Source organism: Phaethon aethereus (genome assembly GCF_964289735.1).
Source record: "Phaethon aethereus genome assembly, chromosome: 12".
NCBI classification, from domain to species: domain Eukaryota; kingdom Metazoa; phylum Chordata; class Aves; order Phaethontiformes; family Phaethontidae; genus Phaethon; species Phaethon aethereus.
In genome coordinates, this window is record NC_138588.1 from 14,883,427 (window position 1) to 14,904,084 (window position 20,658).

At 35.2% G+C, this 20,658-nt stretch overlaps 1 protein-coding gene across 1 annotated transcript; it reads right to left on the reverse strand.

The window, feature by feature from the left end:
- Positions 1-422: 422 nt before the first annotated feature.
- Positions 423-20,237, reverse strand: CCPG1 (cell cycle progression 1). Its single transcript, XM_082005161.1, has 8 exons — positions 20,177-20,237; positions 14,551-14,665; positions 13,499-13,578; positions 13,103-13,310; positions 8,765-9,019; positions 5,219-5,340; positions 2,756-4,158; positions 423-767 (listed from the first exon to the last, which is right to left on the reverse strand). Exons 1-8 carry the CDS (start codon positions 20,234-20,236, stop codon positions 587-589), a joined length of 2,424 nt encoding a protein of 807 aa, XP_081861287.1. The 5' UTR covers position 20,237; the 3' UTR covers positions 423-586.
- Positions 20,238-20,658: the final 421 nt, after the last annotated feature.

The window sequence follows — 20,658 nt, forward strand, 5'->3', positions numbered from 1 at the left end:
TAGTTTGTTTTACAAATAAAGACTTTTACCCACAATGTCTCTTTATTTTTCTTCTACAATATGCAGATATGCAAGACATTTCAAGTGCTTAAATCAGCAAGCTGATTAGAATGCAGTACAGCAAATTCTTCACAATTCAACAGGCTCTTGAATGCCCCCCCCCCCCCGACAAGAAGGAAGTGTAAGATTACAAAACACTAACACATTACCATAATGTAGACCTATTTTTTTGAAGGATGAGATGAAGTTATTATATCAACCACTGGCGTTAATTATTGGTACATTATGCATGACTCAAGCTTGAAGTATGTGAACAGAATGCAATTAAGCATATTTTTCATACACAAGTCATTGCATGCCTAGTTTCTGCAACAATACTGCTGGCACCCAAACTATCATCACTTCTGAAGAACAGTTAAAGCAACAGTACAGAATATGCAAATTAGAAAGCTTGACTTCTGCCTTTTAACAAAAATGTGTAAAAATCAAATTATTCAGAGAAAAAACTTGCATCTTGCTGCTTTGTTGAAAAATTTCTGGAGAGGATGTGAATTACTAATTCTAATCTTATTTTACCATAAATTACTCAATATTTTGGATCAAAGGGTAATTGCCCCAATTCTATTTCAAGATTTGCCATGTGTCTTCCATTAGTGCGACCATGTTTATGCCATTTACCTTCTCTTTTATTACGGTGGTGGTACTTCTGAGCTTGTTTTTCATGTCTGGAATTTTCAGTTTGTGTAAAAGGCGGCCTTTTAGGTCGACTGCAAGGAGTAAACAAAAGCTTGTTACTACTTTTACAAAAGAATTTCTCTAAAAGCATTTTGAAACACAAATGTATTGTCATGAACAACTTTTAACATGCTGAGGTTGACCAAAAAGTAGTATTAAGTAGTCCTTTCTCTTGTAAGCAAAAGGGGGGGGGAGGTATTCTTTGTTTAAATCACTCATAAGATGGTATATTTAAAAGAAATCCTTTCTAAAAATAAAGTTCTCTGCAGCTGGTTACCCAAAGTTCTTTTTAGAATAAAGCCAGGTAAACAGCTGTTTGATTATCCCTACTGTGATGCTTGAGTGAGGTCTCAATCTATTTTTCAGTTATTCTATTACTTTTGGCTCTATAAAAATAATGAAAACTTTACAGGCCCTTAGGAAAGCATGCCTTGTGTAACCATGGGCACTTCAGAGGTTTTCATGTACAGTTAAGTACATTACAAAGAGACAGGGGGCACTGACAAAACACAGTTGCTCACCTGTTGCAGTTTTTGATGCAAACAGTCCCATTACACTACATGCTGTTACCATATGACTAGCATCTCTACCTTCTGCTAAGCTAAGGCTATTTTCATCATCAGTATCACAAAAAATTCTGTATAATACTAGGAGTAAATGAATTTGAAATTCTGTTTGTCTATAAACTGAATTAAGGTGCTCAAAAATTAAGTATTTAATTAAAAATTAAAGTTCATTTTAATAATGAATTAGTAAGAAGTACTTAGACTATAAATAAAAACACAAAACTCATGACATGAGTTTGCCAAAACTACACATTAAAAAGGCTACTTGGTAGCTGATATAGGAGTATCATCCTCGTCATCCAACTTTTTCTTATTAAAAGTACTACCTCACATACTATTTAGTAACCCCAAAGTAGTGAAGTATTCAGACTTCCTGCTGCAATAAAACACATACAAACAATACAAGTCCCACAGAGAAAGCTGAATGAAGAACTTCACCTTGATGTAAATACTTAAATATGCTTTGCACTGAATACTAGCACAGGGAAAAATTCTATTATGGCTGCAAGGACAACTTCTTGTGTTTTATAAACCGGTTAATATATCCCACTTTTTCTTACCTGATCAGAATAAACATTAGCAGACTATATTATTATATATTATATATTAGAGACTATATAGCCAATTTTGTAATAGCAATGATACTAAAAGCCACATAAAATATATACATATGTATTCCAAAAAGAGCAAGTTTCACACAATACATTAAGGCTGCTTGCTTATTTTTCTTTCACCAAAGTCTCTGCAGTAGAAACCGTATCTAGCTCCACTGGGCCAGCCAGGCAGCGTATCACAACTGCTCTGTAGAAGCCCTGAGAATACCATTAGATGCAAGAAAGTAACGTAGGAAACAATTCATGCCAAGGAGCTTTGTAAGCAAGTCTGAACAAATTCAGCCAGGGTCAGGACCTGAACTAAAGCCTGCCATTTGAGTAGCTCTACTCTGGGAATACAGACTGACTCAGTATTATACTAAGCTGCAATAGAATAGTGAAATTCCTGAAAAGCTAGCAGGGAATATACCTGCCAGAACAGGACTTATAGAGACTGACCAAATATATCCAAAAACCTCATTCAGGGAAGGACAACAAGGAAGTCCTAGTTAATGCTTCTTCTGAGGTGGTTATTCATGCCATCAAACAGGCAACCATAGCTGTTCAGTCTAAAGTCATCGCAGTTACCCAGTTTTCTAAAGAACTCAGTAAAAATATTAGATTGTACTCCCAAACTAACATCATACACAGACACAAAATGTATATAAGGTACTACAGATCCACTTTATATAACACAGTCTAGTATTTCCACTGAGTCCTTCAGATAGTCTTCTAGCATGTAGATATATATATACACATATATACATACGTGCTAGAAGATCACCTATTAGAACAAGGACACTAGTTGTCTTTACAAAGACTACTTCATTTTGTTAATAAGTTCAGGAAACTGAAACAAACCTGGGTCCATATTGGGGTGAATTATCATAATGAAAGTAGTATCTATAGATGTATTTGTCCAAATCCTCAAAAATATTTTCATTATTATTTTGGTATTCCTTCATATCTTCCAGGTAATCCTTGACATCATTAACAAAATCAGTAAACAGCATCTGGTCATGTATAAATACCCCATCATGAAAAAACTTTTCGATGAAATTTTCTAGTTCTCTCCAGTGATGAAAGTTATGTACCACTTGCTGCAAATACTTTTTCATTAGCCGATTAAATTCATCCACCCTGATAGGATCTGATACTCTGTTAAAGAGACTAATGAATTCTTGATGAGCACATTCAAAAATACCAGAGCAGCCCTTTAGGACAAACTGTTGTTTTCTGTTACACAAAGGATCATCGAGACATTTCTGTGAATCTGTATCTTTTTCAAATGCTGTAAACTGATGTTTTCTTCCATGTTTGAATTCTTTTGGCATGTTAGGTCCCCTGTAATGCATGTGTTTCAGATTCTCGTAAGAGTTTTGTTCTCGGTAAAAAGTTCGAGCTTTCTTGTTTGCCTCGTGTCTTTTTTCATTTGACGACTTCTCCTTTTCATCAAAGATGTTTTTTGTGGTATCTTTGAAGTGTCTGAATGTAGACTTTACAGAATCAGAGAATTTTTTCAGGTTTTCTTTCACTGCTTCTTTAGCCTGCTTAATCTTTTCTTTATGGTGTCTTACAAACTCTTTTGTGGAATTCTTCATAGCATCAAAAGTTTCTTTAACTGAACCAAAAAATGATTCCTTTGACTTCTTTTTAGTCTTACTTTGCCCTTTAACACCTTTCTTCTGTCCCTTTTCATTCACTTCTTGTTTTTCAGTTTGGTCTTTTGCTTCAACATACAGCTTCTCCCATAAGTCAGAGCGCTGTTGCTCAAAGTTTAGCTTTTTTTCTAGTTCTGCTAGTCTTCCTCGCAGACTTTCTATTTCTTGATTTTCTCTTAATGTATCATCATTAGCACTGTCAGGTGTTTGACGAGAACTTAACTGTTCCAGTTCTTTTTTTAGAGCTTCTGTAACATGACGTTCTTTGTCTAGTTCTCTCCTTAACATCTGCGCCTCTGCAAAGAGTGTTTCCTTTTGCCTAAGAAAGTTGTGGTTTCTTTGCTTTTCCTCTTCCAAATGTTCCCTTAGTTTCTGATTTTCCATTACAATAGACTCAGTGCTAGTTCCTTTATCTTCTAAGTTTCTAATTTGTTGTCTTAGCTTCCTTAATTCTTCCTGAAGTGAGGCCAAAGCTTTTTCTTCCTTCTCTAGAGATTCTCTTAAGTGCTGATTTTCTGCAGCAAGACTTTTTTTTTGAGATTCAAAGGATTTCTTCTCCACCTCAGTAGAGGTCAAACATGTGGCAAGATCTCCCTTGAGTGACTAATACAAACAAAAAGAAAACAAGCAAATATACTACAATTAGAATTATTACACTTTCAGCTAGAAAGATGAAAGACCAAGGTAGCCCAGACAAAGTTTACTTGTCATTTTGGATGCAGTGACACATGTAGCAGCAAGATGCAAAAATAGAGCTAGTTTATCTCAGATATACACTCAAACACTTTCTTGGCAACAAAGACCATGTGAGAGGCTCCCCCTTCCAACCAGAGGTCATTACCCTTTGCTTGTATTGGTTTAACTAGCTGAAGGATAGTAACCTGGGTACATGAATTGATACATCTTAAAAGGAAATGAAGATGTGCATCCTTGCTGTTGACACGTTCCGCAAACTGGGTTTACAGAGTAGAAAGCCAAATACATAGGCAGAAGCAAGGGCATTCAACAGTTGGGCCAGAAATTCAGGAACTGATTTTGAACCAAATTTGCTGCTGAAAATACATGTTCGTGTAACTATACCCTAACACAAAAGTATCTCCCCAGTCTCTTGGCATCCTTGACAAACTCCAAAACTAAACATATTGAATTCTGTATAAATGCTATCAGCAACTTTAAAAAAATTTTTTTTAAGAAGACACGTGCACACACAAAGCACTCCCTAATCTGAATGATTTAACAGTAAAAAAACTTAAAAGTACAGGTTAAGTATTTAAAAGATGAATAATCATTGACAATTTAGAAAGCAAATTCACAAAACCTGTAGGTTCAATCTAAAATAGGTTTTTACCAGCGCGTTCTACTTCAGCTGTCTTCATTAATGACAACCTGGCATTATGTCATACGGAAAGAGACAGTCTCTGTGTCCAGGTAACTCCTAGACTACACACATAAAAAATAGCATGTTTAAACACATTCCAATAACACATTTGATCAAAATACAAAAACTTTGTCGTTCTTCTTTCCCCTGAATTCTTGACGTTCTCAGAAAGAACTTACTAAAGAAAAAAAATGTAACGGATCTGTGCGATGAATTAATTTCCCTTTGTGTAAGTTACACACATGACAGAATAACACAATGACTTCCAGCTAAACTCATACCTACCCCCACTTCATGATGCACTTTATCTCCTTGCTCTTGTTGGCACTGGTAAAGGTCATCTTTCATATCCTTTAATTCACGTATCTTTGTCACCAGCTGCTGACGTTTCTGGAACTGTACTGTACCTACAAAGATAAAGAACTTTCTTTTGATAGTCTGACTTACATTAAGTAGGTAGACAAAGATCATGTTTAAGTGTGTCTGTTCATTTTCTCTGCAAATTCAAAGGCATTCTTACCTTGCAATTTCTGTCAAGTACTTACTAGTAACTCTTTAGCTGTAACAAAATAAAGATTATAAAACCAGATCGTTACATACCAATTCTGTTTCTTCCACTAATGAACAATTTCTCAGAGATACCCAAAAATTCTCTATTACACTGTCTTTTATCTGATGATAACAAATGAAGGAGTTTTGGAATGCTATATAGAAATATGTCAGATACAAAACAACAGAAGTTATGCAGGAAAGGATGTGTGTGATTTTTTTTGTCTTTTTTTTTTAGTAACATGCAAGCCAATTACGATAAAAGGGAGATCTTTAGTCCATGCATTATCCATTTCAGAAGTACAAGTTGTACTGTTACGTAAAGTTATAAGAATAAGAGGATATTAGCACCGTATTTAAACTTTCATGCAGAAACACAATTACTACACACTTCTAACAAAGCAGCAAGTATTTGCAGGCCCTATCTTGTCATTCTTATCCATGAGTGAAGGCTGAAGAGTAAGCAAATATTCTGTCTTTCAATTGTCAGATAAAGGCTGAGACACTATTTTTCTGAAAAAAATATCTTAATTGTACTAGACACCAATTTCTTCTGTCAAGTAAAACTTCTTTACTGGTAGTTCCCTACCTATACACATGTTCAATAAATCCTGTCACTGATGTAGTTTTTATTTCTTTGCTTTTAAGAGTTTCTTGAATTGACTCTACAGCAGATGGCAACAGCAAGTTTTAGGTATTTCTTTCAAAATCAATGAAGCATATGCAGAATTCTATTTCACCATAGAAATAGATGCAGTGTATTATTACGCAGAAGAAATTCTATAAGTACTATTACATTGAGGAATTTTTTGTGCTCTCTTAATTTCTGTTTTATGTATTGTCAAGTATGAACTTAAAACCAGACAGTACTCTATTAAACCAAGTTGAACCGCAACAGTTCAACACAGCAATGATTTTAAGTTTGCAGAGTCCTAATAAACACTTGTTGGAAGCATAGATCCTTGATTAAGTGAATTTAAGTATACTGACAGTAAATTTGTTTTTCATATTTATGTTTTATAGATACTTTTGAAAAAGTCCATTGATCCTAAGAATCTGAAGACTGCATCAGACAAATCATCATTTACTGTAAAGGGTTCACGTTAAAAGGAACCTGAATTACAGAAAAACACTCAAACTCTGCTCTCTCCTTATCAAGAATCCTAATTTAGATACAGTAAGCAAAAATTACATTTAGCTACATATAAAGGGTAGCAAAGACACTGAAAATGGATATAATGAGGTATCATTCCCTCAGTAATTGGTTTGTGTTTCCAGATGGTACTCTAAGTCACAGTATCCTTCAGATTCTTTAAGTAATTTATCCAAATCCCTAGCATTACAGCAATATTCCCTTTTGCAGATTCTGGTTAAAGAAAACAAAAAAAAATCTGAATGTCCATAAGGAGACACTCTTCTGGCAAGGGCTTCCTAACTTTACCTTTTCCAGTCACCTTTTTCCTGGAAAGCTTGCCCTCCTTTTATATCTCCCTAGAGCATCTATCTCAGCTTAATACTGATTAGGATACAGCTATTGATTGAAACCTAATGCTAGTTGCTTTCTACATCTTTAGAAATCTTAAAGGGATCCTGGAGCTCTAGTTAAAAGGAGAACACTATCCTGATACTGCCCCCCTTATCCCCAAAGTAACCCTTTCCAATCCTCTTACACAACAAATAGCCTAGCATTAAAAAACTGCTGTGGAAAACACTCATTCCAAGATGAATCACAAAAATGCAAAATAGTCTTCTAGGGAGATGGATTTCTCTTTGCAAGTTTGTGTTTCAAAAAAAAAAAAAAAAAACACCAAAAAACCCCAAACAAAAACCAGGAAAATGGAAAGGAGGGTTTCATTTCCTTTCTAGTGGTAGAAAGATTAGTTACCACATAACCACGAAGAACTTTCACTTAAGAAGTAAAAACTAAAAAGTCTTCTTTCTGCTGAGAATGCTGTCACCACTGTGATCAGTGACAATTTTTGTTTAGAAGTACAGAACAAGTCAAAGCGAATCCCTTAATAAAGATATGACCCTGAGTACATTTCCAAAATGTATTTCTCATCCACAGATCTCAAAGTCGTTTAAAATTATAGTATTTATCATTAACCCCAATTTAATGATTAACAGAAGTGAAATCTCAAGTTCTCATCATGAATCACTATCAAAAGCTAGTCTAGCCATTGTGCTCCTCTCTGCTTCTAGTGTGCTGGTATACATCCATCAGTTTTTACACCAGCTACTACTAGCTGCAGTTGCTAAATAGAAAGTATTTTACACAACTGGATTAGTTATTCCTATAATTCCATACACACTAGTAATTCTTAAGACTTGATTTTTTTTATTTATTATAGCATGCATACATATATGGATGTGTGTGTACACGTACACACACAATTTAATAAGTAAATCTAATGCAAGCACAACATCTACAATACATCACTCATGACACTTACCTTCAGGTTTACCTAAGAACAACAACAAAAAAATCAGGGTTGAGTGAAAATTAGTAAAAATCCCCAAATAAATGTCAAAATTTAGACCCCTAACAATTATTCAAAATCAAATCCAATTAGAATCATATTCCCAGTCTCAAGTTGAATCACAAGTCTTCTTATGAAGGCACATTTTCATATAAATGCCCTCTATAATTTTTATTATAACAGGATTGGACTAAGTAGATTTAGATCTGTCATGAGTTCTGCTGTTTTATTAAATGTAGTAACAATCGGTGTAATGCTTAACTTCAAAAAATGCACTAAACACAGAAAAATTGCTGCTACCCTGGATTCCCTAAACCATTCTGCAATTGCAAGGACAACTACAGCATATTTTTCTCCACTGGAGAGAGAAAAACACTGATACTATAAACTGTAAAAATATGCCTTGCTCTTACATTTACCAGATGAATACATATGGGACAAAATCCTGAAATAAGTCTTTGAATGCTGTTAGGAATGATAAGCACTACCACAAACTTATTTCAAAAGAAAAGATGTGAAAAATGAAGAATACATACTGTATTATGAGAACAAGAAGAAATTTATCTAGATGGGCAACCAAAAATTAATTTTTTTCTGTTTAATTTTAAAGTAGTGTATATTAAATACAATTGCACCACTGAAGTGCCTCCCTATATTATCCATACATTAGCATTTGCTTTTTCTCATTTTTAGGTTTTGATTATTAGGAGCGAACAAGTAAAAAAAAAATTGCGAGTCACAACCAAATGGTATTTGTTATGCAAGATGTTGATTCTATGTATTTTGTTTCCTATAAACTCACCATAGAAGTGTCCAAACCCCATGCTGATTGCAATCACCAAAGCTAGTATGATGCATCTGTTCAGGCCACTGCTGAACTGGCATTTATGCTGCTCTTCTCTGGGAGGTTCAGACTCCGGTTCAGCAGGTAACGCACCCTCAGCCTCAGAGCTAGAGATCAGCCTCTTCTTAGCCCGACGTTTCCGTACTGTGGGACTGGACCGATTGCTAGTTTCATCACTACTTGATTCATCATTGCTAGCCTGAGATGGAAAAACTGAAAACCAACATAGAACAGTCTTTAAAAATGCATTAATTGTTGCTTTAAAAATCAATCTGAGGCCCAAAATCCATCATATTTATGCAAAATGTATTTGCCATTTTTCTTAGAGAACATTAATACAACAAAATAAAAATTCTCAATGTGGTATTTTCTGCTAGTTATTACGCAAGGAATGCTTGATCTCCAAAGTTAAAAAAAATACTTCTTTTTAAAAGGAAAATATAGAGAATCAAGAAATCAAAAAAAACTGTACAGGACTTCCCCACACCTTATCATTTGCTCATTGAAAAGTGTTTCTTTCAGACAACTCTGCTTCTTAAAGCACTTACATGTACTGCCTCTACAAATACTTGTAACATAGAAAGGTTAAGAATTCAGTCTTCCTTCTCTCAGAGATATTGAGACTGAACTATTTAATAATGAGAGCAACAGAAAGGTTTGCTAAAAGAAAGTCTCCTAAAAGATAGGCATGGTTTTACTATATTCTCTCAGAAAACTTCATTCTGTGATCTACATGCAGCTGCAGACAAAATTCCATTAGTTCCATTAATGCAGGTATGATAGATATCCAAACAAAACTTTGCATTGAAAATTTGTTTAAATACATAATTTTGTTTACTTTTAATATCTACCATATACTATCTATTAACGTCTTTACCCACCTTTCAAAAAAGGCATTTTCAACCACTACTGCACAGGAAAAGAACCACTTGGGTGCTTCAGTATTCATCCTTCCCTAACACTCTGAAATCCAAAATGATCCTATTGCCTGACCGATGTTTCAGAAGATTGAATCAGCCAAGATTTGAGATAAGAACAAATTCTAACCATAAAAAATACCTTTTATAGCATTTTTGTAAAATTGTATTTATGATACCATTTGTATGTTCATGTTCCTATGGCCCAAAAGCCATACATTCTAATGGAGAAAATAACAACGGACCTGTAACTGCTTGTTGCTATTAGTGGTACACATGCTTGCTGCACGTACTGTAAATAAATTTATATAATCCAGTACGTAAGTAGTGATTATTTAATCTCCCTCCCTTGAAAGCATCATTTTCAAGTTTAAGGCAAATATCAATGGGAAGCAGTTGCAGGGTGAAAAAGAAGCTTTCAAGTATCTATGGTCATGTACCTAATTCACATGCCCAAAATAGAGTCCATGTGATCAATGAAGCCTCCAGCACATGACAGTGTGCTCCTGCTTGGATAGTTCTAAATCTGATGCCCACAATTACACAATGCTAACACCCCTTCTAGAAATACAGTTTTTCATTCTCCTATCAGAGATCACTCAAATGTAAAAAAAATAAATACAGAGTTACTATCCTTGAACATTTCACAACTGAAAATCATTTGTTTGCACAAAGCCATGCACACATCACTGAACAGACAAGAATTCCAAGCAGTGCTAGCCATTATCTATAGAATCTTAACTGGTAATGGTTTCTTCACTGAAAATAAATTCCAACTTAATAGAAGTGATTGCATCAACCCCAGAAAAGATTACCAATTAGTATCTGGAATACATGTCTAATTTCTGACTCCATGGACAAGCAACAGGTCAGAAAAAGAAAGATAACGTCCCCTTTTACTAAAAAAAAAAAAAAAAAAAAAAAAAAAAAAAATCCATTTTAGTCAATTAGTCAAACCAGACTGACCAAGCAGGCATTGCAATAAAGACAAATCACTTAAACAGTTACTTGACATGCAGATTCTTAAATGAATTTATATAGCCTGACAGAAAAGGACACTGTTTTACAATCAGTCATTTAAAGAGATCCATGCTTCCCCAGTCCTGGACAACAAACAAGCATTCAGAAATGAGTCAGGAGAGAGATACTTTTACTAGAATGCAGAGGTCAGATATTATAAAGAATTATACACGACATATGGAGTAAGACAGGTGTTATTACTGCTTATTTGGTATTTTTAGGGTTTTTTCAACAGCCAAAGAAGCTTGCACGTATGGAATACAACAGTGGTTAAGGAACAAGCTGCTTCTAGCCAAATGGGAAATTCTTTACAGCTGCTGTAAGAATTCAGTATAAAGCTGTACTCTAACATTAATAAGATGAAAAGGAGTGTAAATAAAACAAAGTGACACCACAGTGGCAGACTAAAATTCTAGCTTCTGCTATGATTTTGAAATGTCAGATCTACACTAGAAACCACAGGAAGTAACAATGTCAGTTAAGAATGTGATGTTCTTTGACGTTTCTGCACAGACACATCTCAAGCCTAGATGCAGTTTATCTCAAGTTATAGGAGTGCTTCTGCTAGTTAACTTCATTCATGAAGCAATATTAAAACATTTCTGTTTACATGATGAAAACAGCCTAAACAGGAATTGGCTTGTAAGTAAAAATGGCAGAAAATTCTTGTAGAACGTTTCAGTATCTACATTAGGAAAATCTGAAGCTCATCATTTTCCAAGATAACAGAAAACTCAACAAGAAATGGATGGCAAAGATTTCCATTGCCAAAAAGTGGCATGAAAGTTTTGATTGCTAGAACTTTGGCATTTAAAATAAATGCAGAAGTGCTCCAGACATTTTCTAGAATACTTGGTCCATCAAATGCACAGCACTAAAGACCATGCTGAAATCAGCTTAAGTTAGAAGGAAGAAATTCTTGCCAGTCACACATAGATTTGGAATCCAACAAGAACCATTCATTTAAATGGTCAAGCATATATATTAAAATGTATTACAAAGCTTACTGATGCCCATTCCAAATTTACATGAAAGCTTAACATTTTTCAAAAAAAGCAAATAAAACACTGACAGCTTAGCCAAACTCTTCAAACTCTTGGAATATCACTACTATAAGATCAAGTCAGATTGCTGTGATTGCTAATTATGATTACTCATAATTTTAAGAACACTCCATGCACACCATAAGCAATCAGCTTTACACAAGCTGATGAAGTTTAATCACACCACCTTGGAAAGGAAGACTGCGAGACACATGCTCTTTCACCTCATTGCCCCATCCCCTTACACAATCAGGAATCTTCCTCAGCTTCTCCAGCCAACTGACTTTTGTATACAAAAACATGGGGGAAAGGGGGGGAAAAACAAACCATTTTTTAGAACTCAGCCCTAAAAGAAAAAAGAGAGTCAACTAAATTTTAAATTAAAAATTAAGTCAAATCATACAGAAGACTTAAAGAAGGTGACAGCTTTGTAACAAATCATCACTGGTCATAATTAGATGCTAAGCTGTCATCTTCCGATTCCAATGGATACTATATAGATACACAAACTTTTAATGATGCTTTATTATACTTCTAAGATAAAATGGTATTTTAAGAAAAATCCTGTTCTTGTAGTAAACTCACTCTGAAAGGTAAAAATCAGTAACACAAAAGTGTTGTAGAGAATACAGAGAACAGAAAAGATTACAAATAAGCAGCCAAACAGAATTAAAAGGGAAGACTAGAGAACTAGAGAAGAATAACACAACAGTAAGCTTCTTTGTTTGGCTTGTTGGGGTTTTGTTTGTTTGTTTTTAATAGGCCAAATATTCATATCCTTCCTCCTAAGTATCATGGGTTGCAATTTCTGCCAAGTACTGGCAGTATCTTAAAAAAAAAAAAATATATATATATACGCTACGTAAATATGAAAGTAAGCAAAAAGTTTTTGTAGTCATGCTGCTATTAGTCCTCATGGCCCCAAAAATCAATTCTCTCCCTGCCTCTAGGTATTTATGCCAACTCTATAAAAGCAAAAAAAGTTGTCAAGAGAAAACCTACAATTATTCTATGAGCCAAAAGTCATTTTAATTCCCCAAAATATGCTAGAAATTTACTTTCTATTTAAAATAGTGAACACGTAATGGGAGAGAACGCTCAAATGAAATAAAGATTGCGGACATATATTTGGACAAAGTTTTGGAGTTACTGCAGCTAGAGTTGTCCTAGAGGCTGCAAGTACTTGGACAGGTACTCAACAAGACCAATTTTTTTTTTCCCCTCTCCACATAAAAAAGGTTCTCTAAAGCAAAGATACTTCTTCTTTCCCCAGTGACATTTTTGGACACAGCTGCTAAGTAATTTATTGCTCTTACCAGTTTCTAGATTGGAAAACGCATATTGACTGCTGGAGGAGGATCCCATGTTAAAATCCTCTGAACTCTGAGCTTCTTCACCATCAGCTGGAGCCTCCTCCTGACTTTGAGTTTCTTCCGGTTTTGGAGCCTCAAGTGTAACAATGTCAGAATCATCACTAATAGTGCCAATGCAGGACCCATCATCAGGGATTTTTTCTTTCTTTCCCTAGGGAAATGGACAATGTAAAAAACATTCAGACACATACAATATAAAGTAATTTAAAAAAATAGCAAGAATTCTTAATGCTTTAAAAAAAGGTAAAATCACTATCTTTATTTCAATGCCTTCAAAACACTGTTCGGCATTGTCACATAGGACTTACAGAACTTTCTGAACAACGTAACATAATTTACCTCTGGAACTGTCTGAGTTTCCTCAAAAGTGGAGAGAGTATTGTCTACCACTGATACCTCTCCATCATTGTTGCACTGAGCTATATAAATAAAAAGAGGAAAAAAACAAACAAACATGGAATTAAAAGCCAGTAACTCCACAAATTATGCCCACTTCCATATAATATTAAAATACATGTAATTGTGAGAGATTTCTATTATCCACACATACCAGGGAAGGTTTTCTAAAAATACACTAAACCTCATTTTTAATATTCCTCTAACAAGCATCAGAATCCAATTTGTCATTATGTAAGACAATGTTTTGGAGGATATTTAAACTCAAATGCTCATACTGATCATAATGGAAGTAACCTATAAATGAAAAGCACAGCTAGATAAAAAAACAACACTATACTGTAAGTTGATACCACAGTACATTTGCATGCTAAGATAATTAAAATATTTTCAAGATAGTCATTAGAGTTTGAGTGTCTAGTCATGTTTCTACAAATCAAGGTTATGAATTTGGAAACATGGCCAAGCTCAATTTTGTCAAGTACACACGAAACCTGTCAAGTCTGTGTTCTTGTACCAGTATCAACAAATTGAGTATTAAATTTAGTAATTAAACTAAGTGGAAGGGTTTTCCTTATATTCATATGCACCAGACTTATACTTCCAACTCAAGAAATGCTAGCACAGTGTCACAATATTATTTTTTCAGGTGTAAAAGCATGGATGGTTCCTTCCAAATTACTCTTATTTGATCTATGACATTATTAAGAAATGCTTAATATAGTAAATTTCTTTTATCAATAGCACTTCTGTAAACTTCCAGCAACACCAATGTATACTATTATGTAACACATCTAAAGTATTGACAAAATGAAAGACATTCTACTAATCTCATCTATTTCAATAAAAACATACTTTTATCAAGTTGATGACTCGGAAGCAAGTACTTTGACAGAGGCCTACAGAGTATACAAACTCTATTAAAAACACTAATTTTGTGCCGATGCTACAACAGACGCTTACCTATTTTATGGAACTGCTCCTCTTTATCTTACCTTGCAAATCAATTGGTTGCTCCTCGTCTTGCAAAGAAACATATTCTTCTGAAACAAACTCATGGTTATCATTTGTGCTTCCATTTTCGGAAATCACTGTCTCTACATCAGAACCCTGGAGTTGAAGAGTTTTAAATGAACATTACAGTTATTGGGGTTTTCATCAATAAAACAGAAGAAAAGGGTTACAAAGGAAAGAGAACATTAATAATAAAAACAGAAGAGAAGAATAATAAACTTTAAAACTGAAGATGATTTTAAGCAAAGCATGAGAAATGCCAAGTAATTAACTAGAGGGAAACAGCTGTTAGTGTGTAATACTTATGACCATGACTGAAAAAAAGGCAGAGAAAGACAATTCTAGGGGGGAAAAAAAGCAATTTAGGCATCCATTAACAACTATGCTAAGTATTTTAAATAACTGGTTTTATTAGCTTTATTAGACATTTATTTAATAAAATTTAGAGAAACAGAGGAGATATTCAAAATTCATTTGACAATGGGCTCTAATTCTTGCACACAGGTCCATGTGTTGTATGTAAATACACACACCCCCCCCCCAAAAAACCAACTTCAAGAGTACCAGCATGAACTCTAGCAAGTACTAGTATCACGAAAAAATACATGTAACTCTAGTCCATCTCAATTCCTGTCAGCAAATTCAATGGCTGTTTTAATAGAACATCTCTGGCATCAGGAAAACAAATATTGATACAATCTCTAAATTGGATTTCTATCTTTAATCCAGAAAGAAGCCTTAGTTATTAGTCAGCTGCCAGTCAGTTGCAACCTCAGAGCAAAACAGGAACTGAAGATAAACAACAGTCAGAGATTGCAGGGCACTAAAGGCAAGGAATACGGTTGCCAACTCTAAATATTTAATCTTCATATTGTAATCTTTGTTTAAAAGAACTGATGGAACACAACTAAGGTTATCAGAAAACTATAAACATGCAAAACATAACTGAAAAATACTAAGTCACTCTGATCCATAAATAACTTGAGCTGTTTTTGTAAACACGGATAGTTATTTTTGCAACAGCAGGTGTGAAATTACAGTAGTAGTAATACTTCCATATCAGGTTTCCATAGATGTCTCATTTCAGGATTCAAGCAAACATGTGTGCTTTTGTTTTTAGGAGCAGACTACTTCAGGAAGATTAGATACCTCAAAAAGAGCTGCATAAGATACATTCTACAAACATATTACAAAGTTATGTTCCTTTTTAAAAGGCTTCAAAAATTAACTGCTTTAGCAATTTGACAAACACTTTGTATTTTCTTCTTTTGACTACAAAAGTATCACAATTTTAATCTCAAATGTTTGTCAGAAATTCGCCACTCAATTACTAGTAACTTATTAAAATCTGAGTGAAATCTCACAGAAGGAAATACAAAATTATTCAGGGTTTTTCGCTTGGTTGGGTTTTATAGATAGGTATATAGATTTATTATGTGACAATTGTCCTCTGGTGTAATAAAACCATTAATTTCTTAAATGGTGAGGAAGAAAAGGAATAACAAAAATTTAGTTTGCCCAGGCTCTACACCAAGGCAAACATCAGGAATATAGATTAAAATTGTAGCTAAAATACCAAGAAATGGGGCTAGCTGAGTACAAGATAAGCCATACTTTTATAAACACACACAGCCTGGTGTGGATGCCTGAACTCTCCAATTCACTTAATTTGTTGCTAGACCTCCATCACCCTCCCATTTCATCAACAGCAAAGAGGTTGAGAAAGGATATTGTCTTCTCACTCCTTTTCCTACACTCCTACACAAAATTAGCAGATCCTTTCTTAAGAGTAATCCAATGATACACACAACAACTTCTCTGTTCAAAGCAGCTATTACACTGAGTATACACAGCTGTCAGTTCTCTGCAATCACAATCTAGCCAATTGCTATTTCTTGTCTCTCAACTTGATGCCTTTGTAAATGGCAAAGCAAATCCAGAAACTGATTCTGTTGTGTCAACATCAATACAGGTCACAATAATACGTGAGAAAGTAATACTATAGTATTCCAGATTTGTCTAATACTTAGCTCTACCCCCTTCCAAAATAGCCAAATCATTTCCCCAAAGCATACAGTAGCCCACATGTCACCCCCTCCCTGGATAACAAGGGTGTGAAAGGTGTCTAGCCATCCCATTCATTCTACTTTCTTCATGCTCAGATTCAAAGCTCTCTTACCAGGAGAACACCCATACCGGGAGCTTTTAAACACCAGTGTTTTCCCACCCCAAACAGAATGATTTTAATTCTTTTAATCAGGGAAGAATAACTGGGAACAGAAAATCTCTACACCACAGAAATCTGTTCTGCTTTGGCTAGACAAATCCCTGTCTTCCTATAATGTTGTATTATGTTAATTTATTTAGACTGCATAATACATTTTCAGTTCCAGTGTAAAATAACCATCCCAAGTATGAAAGTAAAGCCTGCAGTTAACAGCTGAGTAACCCAACTGTTGTAGCCAACTCTGAAATCCTTTCACTTTTATTAAAAGTCTGTAAAGTCTGGCAGCCTGAGCACTCCTGTATCCTGCTTGGTCTCGAGGACTGGAGTGAGTGGGTTTTCTGTTTTTATTTTGGTGACAGGATTCCCAGTTTATTATCCAAAACAAGGAAAAGTAGTTCTAACCATCTCTTAAATACCACCTTGCTGCCAACAGGAAGGAAACTGCATACCAACACATATAAGCCACAAACTGTATCTCTTGCTTTTGAAACTCAACTGAGCTTTCAAAACTCGAGTACAATCACAGGCTTGCAATGGCTTGCCTTTTGAATTACCCAGCTTTTCATTATAATCTGCCAACAGGGGAGTGTGCAGTGAAGGAGAAACAGCTGATCACAACCCATAACCTCTTCCCATTACTTCCTATTTTCCTCCTATGAAAGAAGTATCTCAAGTACTGTTCCTTGAAAATGTTTTGGGGCAGGCAACAAGAAGATAGAGACAACCAATATGTAAGTGTCATTCCAGGAAAATAGTTAACCCATTTGCCCTGAGGATGCTGGCCCAATAACCTGCTCAGTTTAAAAGACAATGCTAAATACTTAAAAAAACAAAACAAGCCAGAAAAAAAATCCCCTACTGCACCCATACATCAGCCAAGATCTGAAGAGATACAAAAATCCTCAGGACTAAAGAAGAAAGTATATAGAGATCCACACTAATAGGTAGGGCCCCTCCGAGTTTCTAAGCAACTTAAGCCTGCCTCATTCACCACTAGGGGAAGAAAGATAAAACATTAATCTTACCTAACCTCAAGTGTCTACACCTGAACAAATTGTTGAAGGCACCTTTACAATCAATAGAGTCAGTGGAGTCAACTGATCAAATAAGTGTTGACCTTAGAGCAAGAATTGCCACTGTCTAGACTCCATTGATCATATTGATTTAATCTATACAATGCAAACTTAGAAACCAACCTCAGGTTCAGACACCTATCCTATAGACACCTAGGCAATCCCATCCCAACAGACCTTTAATTGCTTCACTTTTTTTCTTTTGTCTCAAGCTTTATTCTGCTAGGAATTAAAAACTACTTTTGTTTTAATAAAGCCATTGTCACTTTATACAACTAGTCAAACATCAGAAGATAGGAAACACAAACACACCAATTAAACCAGGGCTATACAAACATAATAGTGACCTTACAAATAGCTATACCCCAAGACTTGATCAAAGAATAAGGGAATTCTAGCATTTCATTCCACATAAAAGTATGCCTAATAAATGAAGCTAAAGCAGAGATCAAAAGATGGAGAGAAACACAACTGAAGCCATACAAATTTGACAGAGCTCCACACATCCATTGAATAGGTTTTCATGGACAACAAGTATTTTGAACTAAGAACAGTTTTTTGCCTTGCACACAGTCTGTTAGCTCCTTCTGTCTGCAGCCACAGAATCAATCATCACAACTTCCTTAAATAATTGGATTGCTTTTGTGTATTTCCTTATGGAAGATACCTCTTCAGGGACAATTTGCCCCCCCCAAAAAAACAAAGCCCAACAACGCGTGGTGTTGGGCTAATGGTTGGACTTTATGATCTTGAAGGTCCTTTCCAACCTTAGTGATTCTGTGATTCCCTTAGTTGCTGCCACTAGCCAAGCCCTGCACTGCCAAATGAATTCCTCCTCCACCAGGTGCCAACATCCAGGTTATTTCTACGTGTTTTATGCCTCACGGTATCCTGCCTGAACAAGAAAACCCAGAATTCCAACGTGAATTGCAAAGAACTTGTGATAAAAGCTGCTGTGACTCCCTGGAAAACACAAAAGAAAGTCACTTCAAAACTTAAACTTTCTCACAAAAGGATCTCTTACCATCCCCAAGTTTTTTTTCAGGCTGTTACAGTTTTCAAGACCCATCAAGCCCTCACCAATCATCATTTTAAGCTCTGAGAAGGCTAGACTTCTCATTCCTGACTTACAGCAGTGATGTAAGAAGAGATGCCCTGATCTCCCATCACCTTCATTTCCCAACAAACCTAATAAAAATGTCGGCATTCCTGTACTCACTGCAGCTTCCCCTAGATTCCACTTAAGGCAAGAAAGCCTGGGAAAACTTCAGCATCTTGGGTATGGAATATATAATTACATACTCTCTGTAACATAACCCTCTCCACGGGATTTCTGAGCAGTCTTTGCAACACTGTTGATTTATGGAGAGTCCAGACCCTCTCAACGCCTTGTATCTTTCCCTCTCGATGCAGAACAGCATTCCACACCAATGAAAGCGCTTAAAAGCCTGCAAATAAGACCCAGTAGGCCTGTGCACATCTTTCTCCAAACTGTCTAAGCATTCTGTAAGCAGAGTGAGGCAACACAAAACATTAGAGGCAGCACATCTCACAGATGTCTTTATGGCAGTTCTCAACCTCCTGAGCTCAGAGGCTCAACCCAAAAGACAGAGATTGTTCCGGTCAGGAACAAAAGCAGTCAGTTATGCACAAATAGAAATATAAAGATAATGGCTATAGCATACATATGAGCCTGGAAAGTGTCTGCTACTAATATTCAGGTCATTGGGCATAAACTTGTCTCTATCCTATTTTTTCATAGTAAGAAAGACAGAATATAAGGACAGAGGGCTGTTCCTAAACAGCAACTGTTGAAGCTAAAATCAGTTAGTTTAGTGGTAGAAAGTTCTCATGTGGTAGACTTCTCACTTGGAGAAATCATGGAATTATTTCCTTCTGCATGAGATCTTTTTCCTGCTCATTATTCCCAACTTTTTTTGGGGGGTTAAAGGGGGATTTGGAAGGAAAAGAAGAAATACATTAGCAACAACAGACAAGTTACATAGAACATCAATGCTTTCAGGAAAGATGGAACAAAGGAGAGCATCTCACTAAAATTCTAGCAATTCTTCAAAGTAAAATCTTTGAAGAAAAAAATTCTTTTAAATAACAAAATTTATATTAGCTAAAGGATACACATTTTTAAACAGTAGTTTTATAGGTTTTTATTTATGAATTGTTCTTCTATAGTCTCTATTGATATGCAAGATCCATACAAAACAAAAGGTACTACAAAGTTGAAATAACATTTTACTGCATATGGCTAGTCTTAAACTGACAGAACTTTATTAATTTGAGATTGGGTACCTCATGATTGATGACAGTCCAGCCACAAGATGAGTCACTGTCACTGGAATTTTCAGACATTTTCAAAGCACACTGCAAGTAAAAGTAGATTCTTTTAATATGCAAGACACATAATTTCACTGCTCTCTTGAAAAAAACATAAAGGAAACAGGAGAATCCAAATCATGATGTTAGAGAACTCCACACTGACTCACAAACTGTTATTCTGGAATTGAAAAAAGTAGAATAAAAGTTTAGAAAGAAAGAAAATATATTCTTTTGTACATATTTCCTCTCATCTTTTTTATACTTGCTTTAGTAGGTACACAGCTATTTTAGCCAGCCAAAAAGCTCTTAGACTAGCTAAAAATACACACACAAGGCTAGCCAATAAATCAATACTTAAATTTAACATTTGGCTGTAGTATCACTGTTTAAGACATGTTTCAGGAGGTCAAGTAATTTCTGAATTGTTACGTGCACAGGAAACAGTTTATTCAAGG